Genomic DNA, 12,827 nt, shown 5'->3' on the forward strand with positions numbered 1-12,827 from the left:
TTTCGTAGTGGATGGGATTAATGGGGAACGTTGTTCTCGACTCCTCTTCTACGGGTCGTGAAGTAGTATATGCTAGACATCCGTACGCCGGGACCGGGACGGGGGCGAGGAGACGCAGACGCAGAGATGCACGACATGATACGCGTGTTTTGAGGCTTTTGAACCTGCACCAGGTCGGAATAGGGAGACGAGAGGGATGCTGTGGGGAGAATAAGGAGAGGACTCACCAAATTCATGTTCAGATCTGACTGTGTTCAATACCTAGAGTTACCACACGACGTCAACTTGTTACAGATGTACAAAATCTTGTGGGTCGAGCTAGTAGGCTGGAGATGAGTGCGAGAGGTACCCTGGACTTGGATAGTGTCTATCGATGCATCATTGTTATAGCTTTGTGAATCGTGCGAGTAGCAGCGATAGCCGGCTTGCAAGAGTTGTGTTGAGAGACATGCATGAATCCTGACGATAAATTGGTTCTAGGCCTCGCGTGCATTTGGAGAGGGGGTTGCGATTGTATGCAACGTCTGCAACGCCTTGATTCATGCCGGAATTCGTCAGTGGTAAATCCGTCATCCAGAGTGAGTTGTGACAACATGCGACATAGGACCAATGGTAGCTCAGAATTGGGTCTGCTGAATGACTTATGCTTTGAAGGAAGAAAATTCTTGAAAAAATATTTCAACACTGGCGACTCTTGTTGGTCCATCGAGGATTCTTCTCCAATTCATGGTGCCACACTCTCCAGCGTGAGGTAATGGGGAGCGAGCCAATGCGACGGCATGAGTCAAGACGCATTGGGGATGACGGCGACCAAGAGTCCGTAGGAACATCAGCGGGAATACGGCAAGTAAGGCACGAAGTCGTGCACGAATAGGTACGCGAAATCGGATAGGTAAGAGAAGGCGATTTTGGTTTGATCTGTCAAATGTGTCAAAAGTGGCGGCCGTGGGTTGCCAATCGACGACGGAGCAAGACCGGGCGAACAAGCTTGGGTTGGCCACTGACAAGCGCCGACAGCGCGAGGGAAAAACAAAGGCCTAGATTTGATGGAGACGGATTTGTGGTTCTTGGAGCTGAGACCGAGGACGAGGATGATGATGATAAGACGGCCTTGCTAGCTTGGTGGCTCTACTTGATCAGTACAGGTATTTTCATGGTGCAGCGGCAGAAAGAGGAAATAGAGGTGCAATGATAAGCTGGCGGAGCATGCTCACTTAGTAGGTACTGTAGCACTGTAGCAAGCAAGCATGCATGGCATGGCATGGCATGGAAGGGCGATTACTGCGTACACTACTCCGTACGCCGCAGAGGGCGGCGACATTCGAGAGTCGAGCTTGGATGGAACCACACCTCAGGTGCGCACGGCCTTTGATCTTTCACGGCCTGCACTGGCGTTAGGTTGTGTTATGATTGCCATTTGTCGTCGGTTTCGTCGTCGACGTCGAGGATAATGATGATGTGGTTGCGAGGGACGCTTATCGGCTTGACGCGGCTGGACGTAAGTGCTGGCTGGGGATCGTGACATAAATGACAAAGTGGGTGGTGGATGGTTCTGTGTGGATTTCAACATGGGAGAATCCAAGCATCCAAGATGCCCGAGACGATCGAGGCCCTCGGACTGTAGTGTGGCCAGAGCAGCAACAAGCTGACGGGTGGTTCCTGCCAAAAAGACAACCGCCGAACGGTACGGGCGTTGAGGTACTTCGTACCTTCCAAGTTACTCAAAGTGTCCCTGCCTTATCCGTAAGGTCAGGTCCTCTAGACAGGCTCCTACCTAGAGCAAAAGGAAATTGTACGTATCTGTACACAAGAGTTACGGGCCTCCCATCCTCCGAGGAAACGGGCACTGGACGGGACCTGCTGAATTTGGCTCCCGATGAAGAACAGCCGCCAAGCTTTAGTAAGCGAACTGGTATTTCTGTGCCTCAGGCCAAAGAAGGAGACAGAGCAGCCGCAGAGCCCAGCAATTGAGAGACCAAGGATTTCAACAACAATTCAAGACTACTTGTGCGGGTGATGACGACCCTGCACTCCATTTCTGGAGAGAAAAAAAATAGGGAAGGCAAGGCAGGAAAAGGCAAAGGTGACTGTAGTAGGAGGGGCAGGGACTGTGGAGGAGATGGACAACATTGAATAATCAAGGCTTAGTTAAGCCAGGAGCAGGGAAATGGGAGGAAATCAACGAAACAAAAAAGATACCTGCGGGTTCCTCGACGCACAGGCGGCCGCGGTACCTTCACAGATCGGGCAAGTATCTTTTTGTCCCAGTCTTGGCGCTCGTCTGTTCTGACCCTCACGAAACGAACGGCAACGGACCCCAGCGGCTAAGGTAAGGCAGGGCCACAATGTATCGACGGATAGATTTCATCTCAAAGACAAAATAACCACAGACATTTTGCATTTGGCCCTCCGTCCCGGCCCCATTGTCTCGCACAGACAGAAACAGAGAGAGAGAGAGAGAGAGAGAGAGGGAAAGAGAGCCCGGGTGGGGAGACGGACACGCAACCGCAACTGCAGTCACAACCGCAGCCGCTGTTGGTGGTGCAGGTGCAAGTTGCCATTTGCCAGTTGCAGCTCCAAGATGGCAATATCTGCAAAATGCAAATCGTCAGGCCCTTTGGCCAAGTCGAAACGCGCAATCCCCTCTCCACCGGCAATCACATCTCAGCTTTTTCTTCTTCCCCTCGTTCTCGCCGACATAACTTGGACCTCGCATCATCACATCATGTCATCTTGTGCGGCGCGCCTACATACCTACCTTATCCTCTTTGTAGCTACTTGCCCGCTGCGGCGCTGCAACTGCAAAACCAGTCCCTTTCTCTCTTCCCCTCCTCTCGCCCTCCCCTCTCTCCACTTTCATTGTGCATATCCCCGTTTGGGTCAGCGACTCGGACCAGGACTGAAGCCAAGACGACATGGGCTTTCCTCAATGTGACCCTCCCCTACGAGCCAGTGCGCTTATCCGCTTCTCGTCGGACCTGCGTCTGCACCACCCATGCGAGCCAGGGTTGCCAGGGTCATCGCTTCTTTTTCTTTTTGTCAAAGAACAGAAGGGGGGTGGACAAACTGGCCAATCAGCGAAGCCATGACATTTTCAATTCTCATCGTCTGTCTCTTTCTCTCTCTCGCTCTCAAAAGTAACATCAATCTATCTACACCATGTTCCGCTCCTGCTGTACTGTGTGAACACACCACTTATCCTTGCCGGGGACTACGATATACCACAAGGCTACGGATAGACACGTCGGTTTCCGCAACTAGGACCAAGCATCAGTGCACATCACGGCCATCCTCCGCCGCCGCTAACTCGGTCTTTGAACCTTTCTAGCATCCAGAGGAACCATCACTCTCGCCGCTCCCACGCTTAATTCCTCTTAGCAGAAGGGAGGCTCTGCTCCGTTCGAGCCCACGGGATTTGGACCGCCCGTCGCAATATACCTACCTTACGATATGGCAAACTCGAAAAGTACACGATACTACATAATTGAGCTGCGGCAGACTCGAGCAAGGGTGAGCAGCAAAGCTCTGCATTTACGACGTTACCATGTTACTGGCCCTGGCTGGTCGGTCGTCAAAGCCTAAAACAGAAATGTCGCCAACTCAACCAACGATCCCGACTGAGCACACCTTGCCTCACCTCATCTCACCTTGACAGTATCTCTGTGCCTCAATACCACTCGAAGCTGTTCCGCATCAGGAAGCCACATTCCGAAAGTCACCTCTCCAGGGGCGCCACTATTACCTGAGCATGAATCGCCATTGTCATACGGGTCATGAGCTTCAAGTTCATCGCAGTGCCGCAGTCAGCACGGATACGGATTATGCGAACGGGGTACGGATCCGTACGGGCATCTTGGGGACAAAAAAACCCTAGCCCTGACCCTCGTCACGATCCTCCGCGCTCCCAGAGTATAGAGGCTGATCATGGCCGAAGCTCGGCGGAGTCGATCTAGCCAAGTGGGTCAGCGTCGTCTTCGCGCCGCCCGTCTATCCCGTCTTGCCGACACGTAGACGGAGACTTTCGGATACTATAACAAAGTACGGGCGTGCTTATAAGTGCCCAACAAGTCATCATTTCTGAGAAACTATAGGCTCTCTTGCTACAGATACACTCCATGCGGCCAGGACATCGAATGACACGGGAATAAGGACGGCATCGTTGAGAAAGGATTTGTGCCCCGTCTTCGTTGCTAGGCCCCGTCCTGTGACACTGGATCTGCGGCTGCGCAACCATGGTTGACATCAACATGCATCGCAATCGTTCATGCTCGCAGCCCGAGATCCGCCGGGGAAGCACCTCGTGCGATCCAGGCCGCGTCTCGCGCCTGTAGTGCACAGCACTATACCACACCTGCCTGTCAGCAATCTGCTCTCCGCAAACTTTGTCCGTCGCAAGCCCGGATGGACAGGCTCACGATCTTCCCGCCCTCGCGTCGATTTGAGAGGCCTGGTTCGGAGGAGGGGGTGGATGGAGGCTTGCTGGTGGGTTTCGTTGACTTTCGACTCCGTGCCTAGTCAACCCCGCAAGATAGCATCATTCCATCACGACATCGACCGGGCCAGCTCTTCTTCAGCGACCAGGGGGGGTTCCTACACTAGGACAGAACCCATGTAATCGTCCAGTGTCCACCGCGGACTTATGGAGAACATAAGCCACGTCAACCAAGAACATTAGAGAATTGGCAGAGCTCCGTCTCGAAAATATCCCGGCCCAGGAGGGGGAACCCACTCGCGCTTCTTGGTTCGCTGTAACCTCAGCGCCCACTATCATGCAGGTTCAAGAGGCTCGGAACCAACAATGGCAGAGGCAATCCGACCATCAAGAGGTCATCAGCAATCCCTCGATCCACACAAGCGATCTTCGGTCTTTGCAAGCCGTTGAAGAATTTCATGTCGCCGCAAGGGTCCTATGCCAGTTGCGCGATGCCATATCAAATTACAATGGCGAGATCGTCCGATCTTGTCCAATGAGCTTTACTATTGCTGCTAGGTCTGTCCGGGCAACAGAGAGCGCAATGCGACAACGAGTCTTCGCACAAAACGCAAAAGTGATGAGCCTCCTCATTGGGAAAAGCGATATCACGTACAAAAGAAGTCAAAGCCGAAAGAAGTGCGCCAAGCGGCGCTGCTGGTGGACGTCTTGGCCCGTTGGTTCAGCCTATTCGAGCATCTTGGCCACTAGCTGCAGAAAAAGGCGCCATGGATATCCACACGCTATATTCATACGCTCACGATGAAGAAGAGGAGGACCCGTTGACGGAGGGTATGCCCAGGACCGATGCCACCAATGAACAGGCCTACGAGACCAGCCTCTTCGAGGTACAAGCGCGGTACTGGGCATGTACCTTTCCTGGTCTATTCCAGGGAATGCCCCAGAAATCACCAGGCAGTGTCGATAGATTCAACACCAAGATTCCTGCATCCCTCGAGCGTGCGACAGCTTGAAGCCGATCCCCACCAGTTAATCGGTTACAAGCTACTGCTGCTTCGGTGTAGAAATTGTTGAGTTGGTCATCAATTTACTAACCTTATCAAAACCAGCAAATGGCCAAAAATCAGAGACAGCAATCGACACAGTCTGGCCCTGGAAGCTGAATATTGCATTTCATTCCACTTCTAGAAGCATGCCGTCACCTTTGCTTTCCGGCCCCCACGCAAAACCACACCAATTGAGTTGGCTCACGGTTATTTCCCTCTCGACGGGAGCCTCAATACAAGAGACTGGTCATGAACCGGAGACCCATGCCGAGCCCGCACACCCATTCTACAACCATATCCACAATTGATATTTCATTGTAACATCTGCTGGCAAATGGGGGCCGAATGGTTTTGAGCCCGTTTCGCCAGCGACTCAATCTACAACTCCAGATAGTGCTTGAGCATAACGGACAGTGTTATCGCAAGAACTAGGACGATTGTCATAATAATTGTAGCCATTGTCGCCATGTTCTCAACGCGGTCCGAGCGAGCCATAATCCCGACCGGTGCAGGTTTTCCATCGCGGCTGCGGCGTCCGCCGCTTATTTTTATTTCTTTTACCATGAGGGGTTAACTGAAGCCAAACAAATGGGTCATGAACAGGAACTCTGTCAATTTTGCACTGCCAGGGAACGGGGATGGGGATTATTGAAACAAACACACCCTGGAGGGGCCACACGACTGGCGTTAGGACCGGCCGAGGCCTGGCCGAGCTGGGCGGAATCGACGTCGTTATGCTGAAGAATCGACCAAAACGAAGAACAGGCTGTCCGACTGACAGGACCCTGCGAGTGCGTCCGAGTGGATGGAGCCACGCCCCAGCGTCTCAACAAGCCCCCAAGCTCTCGGTGTGAACCTATCATCCGATGAGAACGCGCGCGTATCACACAGACACACACAACCCCTCCCCCACCACCTCCGAGGGAGTGGAGTGCTGAGGTTGGTGGTTGTCGAACCTCGAATGATGGGGTCTCTCTTGCTTTGCTGCTGTCTCCAGACAACGAAGAAGAGGGTGCGTGGCTGTACGTTGGGAGCTTGCAAACAGAAGCCAGATTGTCAAGCAAGGCCCGGGCGTACATGATGCAGGATTTCTTGCATCAAAGGCTCTAGGGACCTCCGAGTGTCCACCCGCTGCGGGACAATAGCCAAACTTGGTGAGATGGATGGCCTGACAGTGTGGAGAGCAATAACGGAGGCGCATGCGCCTCTGCTCTCGTACCCGTTGGCACGAAAGTCAAGGCAACGAGCGAAGTTTCGCGGAATATCGTGAGCTCGATACAGTTCTTGGCGAACATCTCAAACAAGAGCCGAGATAAGGCGACAAGAGACCGTGTCTCGTGGCTCGTATTTGGAGTCACATGCTGACGGCCTCACGACCTGATATGACCATCGTGGACGACACATTGGAAAGGCTCAACACCATTTTACTTGTGACCATTGGTCGCCACGGAGCAGAGAACAGCGCAGAAACTGGAATGCCGGTAGATACGCGATGCAACAATGGGCCCACGATCTGGCCGCCGCATTAAATAGGTACTGCTACATGACGAAGCGCCTTTGATGGGAGAAGAAGCCTATCTTTCTCAGGACACTCGCTGGCCACGGTGTTGCCTATTCGGTACGTTGGTCGAAGCGGCAGACAGATGTAAAATGGGACACCTTCGTTTTCCAATGGTGCCATGGGGGCTAAGGCGATGTGGCATATGCATGTCTTCGATGAGGCAGCCGCGCTTGTGTAGGCGATGCGACCGAAGCGACTGAAGGAAGACACACAGGCATTTGGCAAGATTTGTCCAGCATCAAGAGCATTCTGACATGTGCGTTGGTTACATGGGACTGAGAGGGAGAGAGATAGAGTTTTCGCGATGGACGAATTGGGAATCGAGGCCGAGTGCGATTGGGAAGTTGGATGGCGGTTGCAACGGGGGTCCTCATCCCCCGCGGGGAAGCGATCTGGCTGGTGGTGATGGGGCTGGAACGTGGGGAACGATCGTCTTCTGGTGAGTGTCTGTGGGATTTGAGCCGCTGTCGATCTCTCACATGCTTTCTTTTTCTGATCTTTTTTCTCTTCTTTTTTCACTCTTTTTCTCTTTTTGGCCTTCTTCACTATGCCAAGGAAATCGGCAAGGCGTTCTCGCATGATTTACATTTCCACCTGCCCGCCGAATTTCCTTCCCAAAGCCGAACTGAGTGGCTTTTGAAGAAGCAGGCCAAGGCGGCCAAGTGGAGATTTTTAAGTCGAAGACCACGCGAGCTCGAGTGAGTCCAGGCGTATAGCGTGCCAATCAATGGCTTTGAAGCGGTTTTCCCCTTCAACTATTTGGCTTCGTGGCTGCCTTCGGGCTGCAGAAGGCCCGAGATTATGGATCAATCGCTCCGTCGCTGCTTCCATCCTTGTGTGCCAAAAGCTGGGACCGGGTCGGAAAAGATGGCTGCATTGCTGCGGTTGAAAAAGTCGGAAGAGGAAGAAGAAAAATGTCTCAAGGAGACTAGACATACGGCGCGGGGATACTAAGAGGTTTAAAGCATGTGAAGCTTTCGGGGGAACACTGTAGCGAGGCCTCCTCAGTTCAACAGAAAAGTAAGGTAAGGTCAAGGTTATTCAACGGGCCGCCACTCCTTTTGACTTACCTGAGTCCGGCATTAGCGTCGTCGCTGGACCTTTGGCTCTGCGGGTGCAGGTTTCGGTGGCTTTTTTTGTCTTTTCAGCTTTTTTTTAATCACACCGTTCCTTGGGGTCTTTTTAGAGAGCTCTCTTTCCTTCTGGGTTCTTTTGGCGTCATTACCGCCGTTTTGACCTGTGGCATGGCCAGCGAGTATACGTGAGCCCTGCAGAATATCAGCATCACCACATGCCTCGACCCAGCCACAAACGACGATATTGGGGAATGTGATAGGTATGGATGAGGGGGACGAACCAAGTGACCCTGCGCCCTTGCCTGCCGCATACCAGGGCCCGCATCGTTGGACGATTTTGACGCCTGACGCTTTGCTTTTCTGCTGAGGGGGGTTGGGATGTGCCTGGGTTTGGAGATCGGATGTGTAAGGTTTTGAAGGGGCAAACGCGAGAGATGTCGTCAGATCCAGCCAGTTGAGTGCGGTCGAGGAACACCGGTCTGGATTAGTGTTTGTAGGTACCCTCTCCGAGACGACGGGCCGTTGGGGACTTGGCTTTTGGTGATGAACTTTGGAAGTAGGTAAGAGCGAAAGGTTTAATGTTTTTGGATGGGTGAGAGGCAGGACCCGGCAAGTCGATGGTCATGGTGATGAGGTTGTTGATAGGTTTGGTATTCATTGGATAGAAGGAATGCCTTGTATGGCATTGACCTTATGGTAGGCGCCAGACTTCTGCGTGACTTGACTTTTGAGATCGTGGTGTTCGGCATGAGTTCCGGTTTCTTAGTTATCAGGAATCTCAAGTCAGTAACCTGTAAGCTGTAAAGATATAGAAGGTATAGTCTTCTTCAGTAGCCTCAAGGTGATTATTTCTAGCGGGAGAGTTCGTAGGATTCATCAACATTCTGATACAGCAGACGTGATCCAGTTTGGCAATGTTTAAAGTGGTTGGGAAGATGTCCTGACACTTGCAGGGATGTTCACAGTTTCTCAGTTTAAGTACGTGGCAACTGATGCAATCACACGAATACATAGAGGTAAGGTATGTAGGAGTGTGATTGCTACCTAAACACCATACGGCAGGCCCTTTTCGTCTCATCTACACAAAGTCAACTTTCTTCCGTGCAGCCTTTTTGCCCGACAACGGTTGTCGAGAATGGTCTGCCGCCGCGTTCCGAGATCCCTCTCCTGAAATCATGTTTGAGACTGGAATGTATATACCAGCAGCTTCATCGCCGTCCGTGCTGTTGTTGGCGGGTAGACGAGTACGTAGATGCCAAGTACCAGCCGATGGAGGCTGGCATTGGGGCTTGATCCCGGGTATTTCCTAGTGATGGTGGACAGTCCCCTTCTTACTGGATGAATTTGCGATTTTGACTAAGGTAGTAGGGTCAGTGGAAGCAGGTGCCTTGCGCGTTTGGTTCTATGTGTGTAGTACTTGATATCTCGGGATCTTGAAGGGCATCGATTCTGCATATTTAGGTACTTTCCCGGGAAGAGCCTTACAGCGGATGGCTGGTGGGACGCTGAATGTTGTTGATGTCTTCGGCACTGCACTTGTGAGATTCGAACTGTTGTTGTTCTTGTGTTTCGTTTGGTATCGAGCCATTCACGCAGGGTCGGTGACTCAAGAAGGAGGAGGTTCTTAGGAGACTTATTAGAGAGGGGCGTAGGTAGAGAACCTTCCAAACGAGAAAGAGGGGACAAGTTGGGGGCTGTATATCTGCTGAAAGGGTGCCGATTGAAAAGTGTCGAGATTGTTACACGAGATATGTGCGTATATCGCGGAGAGCATGAGGAGGGGCGGTGAGATGGCAAAAGTGTTTTGTCATCCTAGCTGAGTATTTGACCCTCTTCTGAAAAGGGGCATTCTGAACTGTCAGCTTCCATGAGGTTTTAGACTCTCAGGGACTGAATTGTTTACAGTCCTTGGGAAACCTGAATTTTCGGTCTGCGAAGAACTGAGGTTTAAGCCAGAGAGTGGTGAGAGATGTGGCTCTCGAACCGTCTATTTCGAGCGGCCTCAACTTGTTCGTCCACTAGCCTATGGCATGGACTTAGCATGTGTCCTCTTCCTCTGACTGGATTGGAAACACGGGTCTGGCGATCCAAGATACCACGGCGTTGTCGCCGACGTCTCTTATGTTGAGTCTTGTCGCTTTCAATTATATGATAGGCTTTATTAGCCCCTTTTGTTATAGTACCTCACGTATTACCGCGACGGCTGATTGTTAGACATGATTCTGACTGTGCTCCTTTTCTGCAAAGTATTGCCAAATTGACTTACCCTTACATGACATGTGTAATAAAAGATTTCCCGCTTTTAGGCTCTGGGACGTTGTCAGCCACATGAGGCTTCTCTCTCGCGATATCAATCTGATTCCCTCCTTGTCAGGAGTCAGATGAGAAAGTGCGAAATATTTGTTAAGACCCAGTGAAGCTACGTGAATGAACTGACTAGCTCACATTAACGAGGCGAAATCTACTGAAACTGGTCTCTAAAGTAGGGTTGATGTGGTTAATTACTGTGAGGCATGATCTACTTTGATGCCAGAGAAAGGGGAGCTCGGCAGTGAAATACCTTGAGAACAGTGTCTGAGAATAACTGTGAGGATCGTGTGTTCTTCATATTCTCAAGGTCAGAACGGCGGTCCCATATATCAAGCTAGTCCGGCACTTTTCTTTTGCGAATCAAGTTAAATGGGCGGAACTTTCCTTGCGATGATGTCAAACTCGGTTGTCTGTTTTGGGAAGATGGCGCTGATTCCTACTATTGGAAATCGAATTTACTCCATCTCCTGCGTCTGCGAAATGGTTTTCTCTTCCATCATTCGATTGCCTGTGCGACGCCAGTTTCCAAGCGGTTGTAGTGATACTCGTAATGCTTCTGGAACAGCCCACAAGAGATCACATGGTCTTGCCCGTCGTATGCGGGTGAGATGAGACCAAGAGCTCACCTATCTTACAGTCAAATCAGCAAGCAATTTTGATCGAGGGTCATTCGACACATTAATCGGACTATTGATCTTGCTCGATCATGGTAGCCTACAATTCGTAAGTCTTGGGTGTATATCTACTACCGTTCCCACGACTAGCTTCCCCGTTGTCCACAAGATGACAAATGAACGCATCATGCTCTACAAAAGCTCTTGGGGAGTTGCTTCCGGGCTGAACGATACATGAACGGTGTTCAAAGCACAATAAACAGGAAGAGGCTCCTGCTGTGCCAATGTTTGTATGACTACAAGTTTCAATTGTAATGGGCAAGGAGTAGACGACTAAATTGTGACATTATAATGAGGATAAAAGCTCTGCTGAAGTTCTCATTCTTGGACCTTCAATTGAGAGAAGTACCCGTTGCGCACCAAGTCGAAAGTCCTCATTTCTTCATTCAAGCCGGCGGAAGAGGATCTCCGAGCCGGTTCCGGGCACGGAGGTGGGAGTGGCCAAACCCGGAACCGGTCCCCATCTGTCCGCCCCCGCTGTCCGCCCCATCCCTTTCTGCCGTTCACATCGACCCCGCAACGGCACTGGTACCGAGTAACCGAAAACGCGGCCCGGAACCCACCAGCGGAACTTCCGAAACCTTTCTTGCCCCGCCGTTCTTCCGAAAGAAAAACTTACCATATCCGGACATTGTCAGTGGTGGCTCATCGGACACGTGAGTACAACTGTTCTTGCCACTTTGGTAAGGTTTTGCAACCACGAGGTGGCCCAGACAACCAGAGACAAGACAGAGGAACAAAAGGACCCCAAGGAGGATCTAAGGAAAAGAAAACAAGGATGGGGGGGGGGGGGGAGAATAGGATGGAAAACGAAAACATTGTCTGATATGCTGAAAACAGACAGGATGCCTTCAGCACACCACGTCATCGAAAGGCCCGAATAGTGAGATACGCACACATCCACGCACCCACATACACACGCACACTTGCCGAGAGTTCGGACGGTTACACAAGGCCCGAGGGGGGGAGTTTCCGGGTGATGAGAAGCCAATGATGGAGAGTAGGTATAAATGCACAAAAAAAGATGGGTGGCTGCTATCCTTCTGCTTCGGTATTTCTCCGTGTGGTGGAAAGACTTTTTTTTTCTTTTTTTCTTGGGAGTGAAAAACGCCTTGCCGCCAACATACTTCTGCACGCAGGATATCTGGGGACCCATGGGAGAGGAGAGGGCTTGCCGCTTGAGTTTTGAGGCTTGAGGCGTAAGGCTTGGAGGGGAATTCGGAAGCGACAACTGCCGTAGCCTCCCATTTCGTGGCCATGCTACCGTAGTTTATCCCAAAGCTTTGCCTGCCGGGCACCACCCGGGCTGAAAGCCCGCAAGGCCAAGAGAGTTGAGGCATGTTGATGCCACTCTGTCACTGAACCCGAGGATTCTCTGTCTGACAGCTTTTCCCATCCCGTCAAAGGCGACGATTGTACCGGTAGTGGACAGGATAGACAACAACTAACCGGACATTTTGATGAACCAAGCTTGCCAAGGTCCCGAAAAAAGAGAACGAGATTACGCCGCGCGATCTGAGTCCAAGATCGACACCACGCTCCAAGGAAAACTTTGGCAAGAGTAGCCGGCCTCAGCGCTTGGTTTGGATGGGTATACGCGTACCCACGGGTGGAAGGGGGAGGGGGAGTGTGTATAGAAACAAAACAAGAAACCCTAGGAAATATCAAAGACTGAGATTTTCTTCAGAGTGATCAAAAAAGATCGGAGACAACCAACGAGAACAAAAA

At 51.5% G+C, this 12,827-nt stretch overlaps 4 protein-coding genes across 4 annotated transcripts; 1 reads left to right on the top strand and 3 right to left on the bottom strand.

Moving 5' to 3' along the window:
* Positions 1-4,769: 4,769 nt before the first annotated feature.
* CPAR01_01448 (uncharacterized protein) lies at positions 4,770-5,445 on the top strand (the record flags this gene model as incomplete). The annotated part of the gene is made up of 2 exons (XM_060485737.1): positions 4,770-4,990; positions 5,109-5,445. 2 exons carry the CDS (start codon positions 4,770-4,772, stop codon positions 5,443-5,445), a joined length of 558 nt encoding a protein of 185 aa, XP_060356594.1.
* Positions 5,446-7,003: 1,558 nt separating this feature from the next.
* CPAR01_01449 (uncharacterized protein) lies at positions 7,004-7,618 on the bottom strand (the record flags this gene model as incomplete). Its single annotated transcript, XM_060485738.1, has 1 exon — positions 7,004-7,618. One exon carries the CDS (start codon positions 7,616-7,618, stop codon positions 7,004-7,006), a length of 615 nt encoding a protein of 204 aa, XP_060356595.1.
* A 503-nt stretch (positions 7,619-8,121) lies between these two features.
* Positions 8,122-8,595, bottom strand: CPAR01_01450 (uncharacterized protein; the record flags this gene model as incomplete). Its single annotated transcript, XM_060485739.1, has 1 exon — positions 8,122-8,595. A coding segment is annotated over one exon (474 nt), but the record flags the coding sequence as incomplete, so codon positions are not given.
* Positions 8,596-11,733: 3,138 nt separating this feature from the next.
* CPAR01_01451 (uncharacterized protein) lies at positions 11,734-12,255 on the bottom strand (the record flags this gene model as incomplete). Its single annotated transcript, XM_060485740.1, has 1 exon — positions 11,734-12,255. The coding sequence occupies one exon, from the start codon at positions 12,253-12,255 to the stop codon at positions 11,734-11,736; it is 522 nt and encodes a 173-aa protein (XP_060356597.1).
* Between the last annotated feature and the right edge of the window lie 572 nt (positions 12,256-12,827).

This window comes from Colletotrichum paranaense, assembly GCF_030867605.1.
Source record: "Colletotrichum paranaense strain IMI 384185 chromosome Unknown Scaffold_1.1, whole genome shotgun sequence".
NCBI classification, from domain to species: domain Eukaryota; kingdom Fungi; phylum Ascomycota; class Sordariomycetes; order Glomerellales; family Glomerellaceae; genus Colletotrichum; species Colletotrichum paranaense.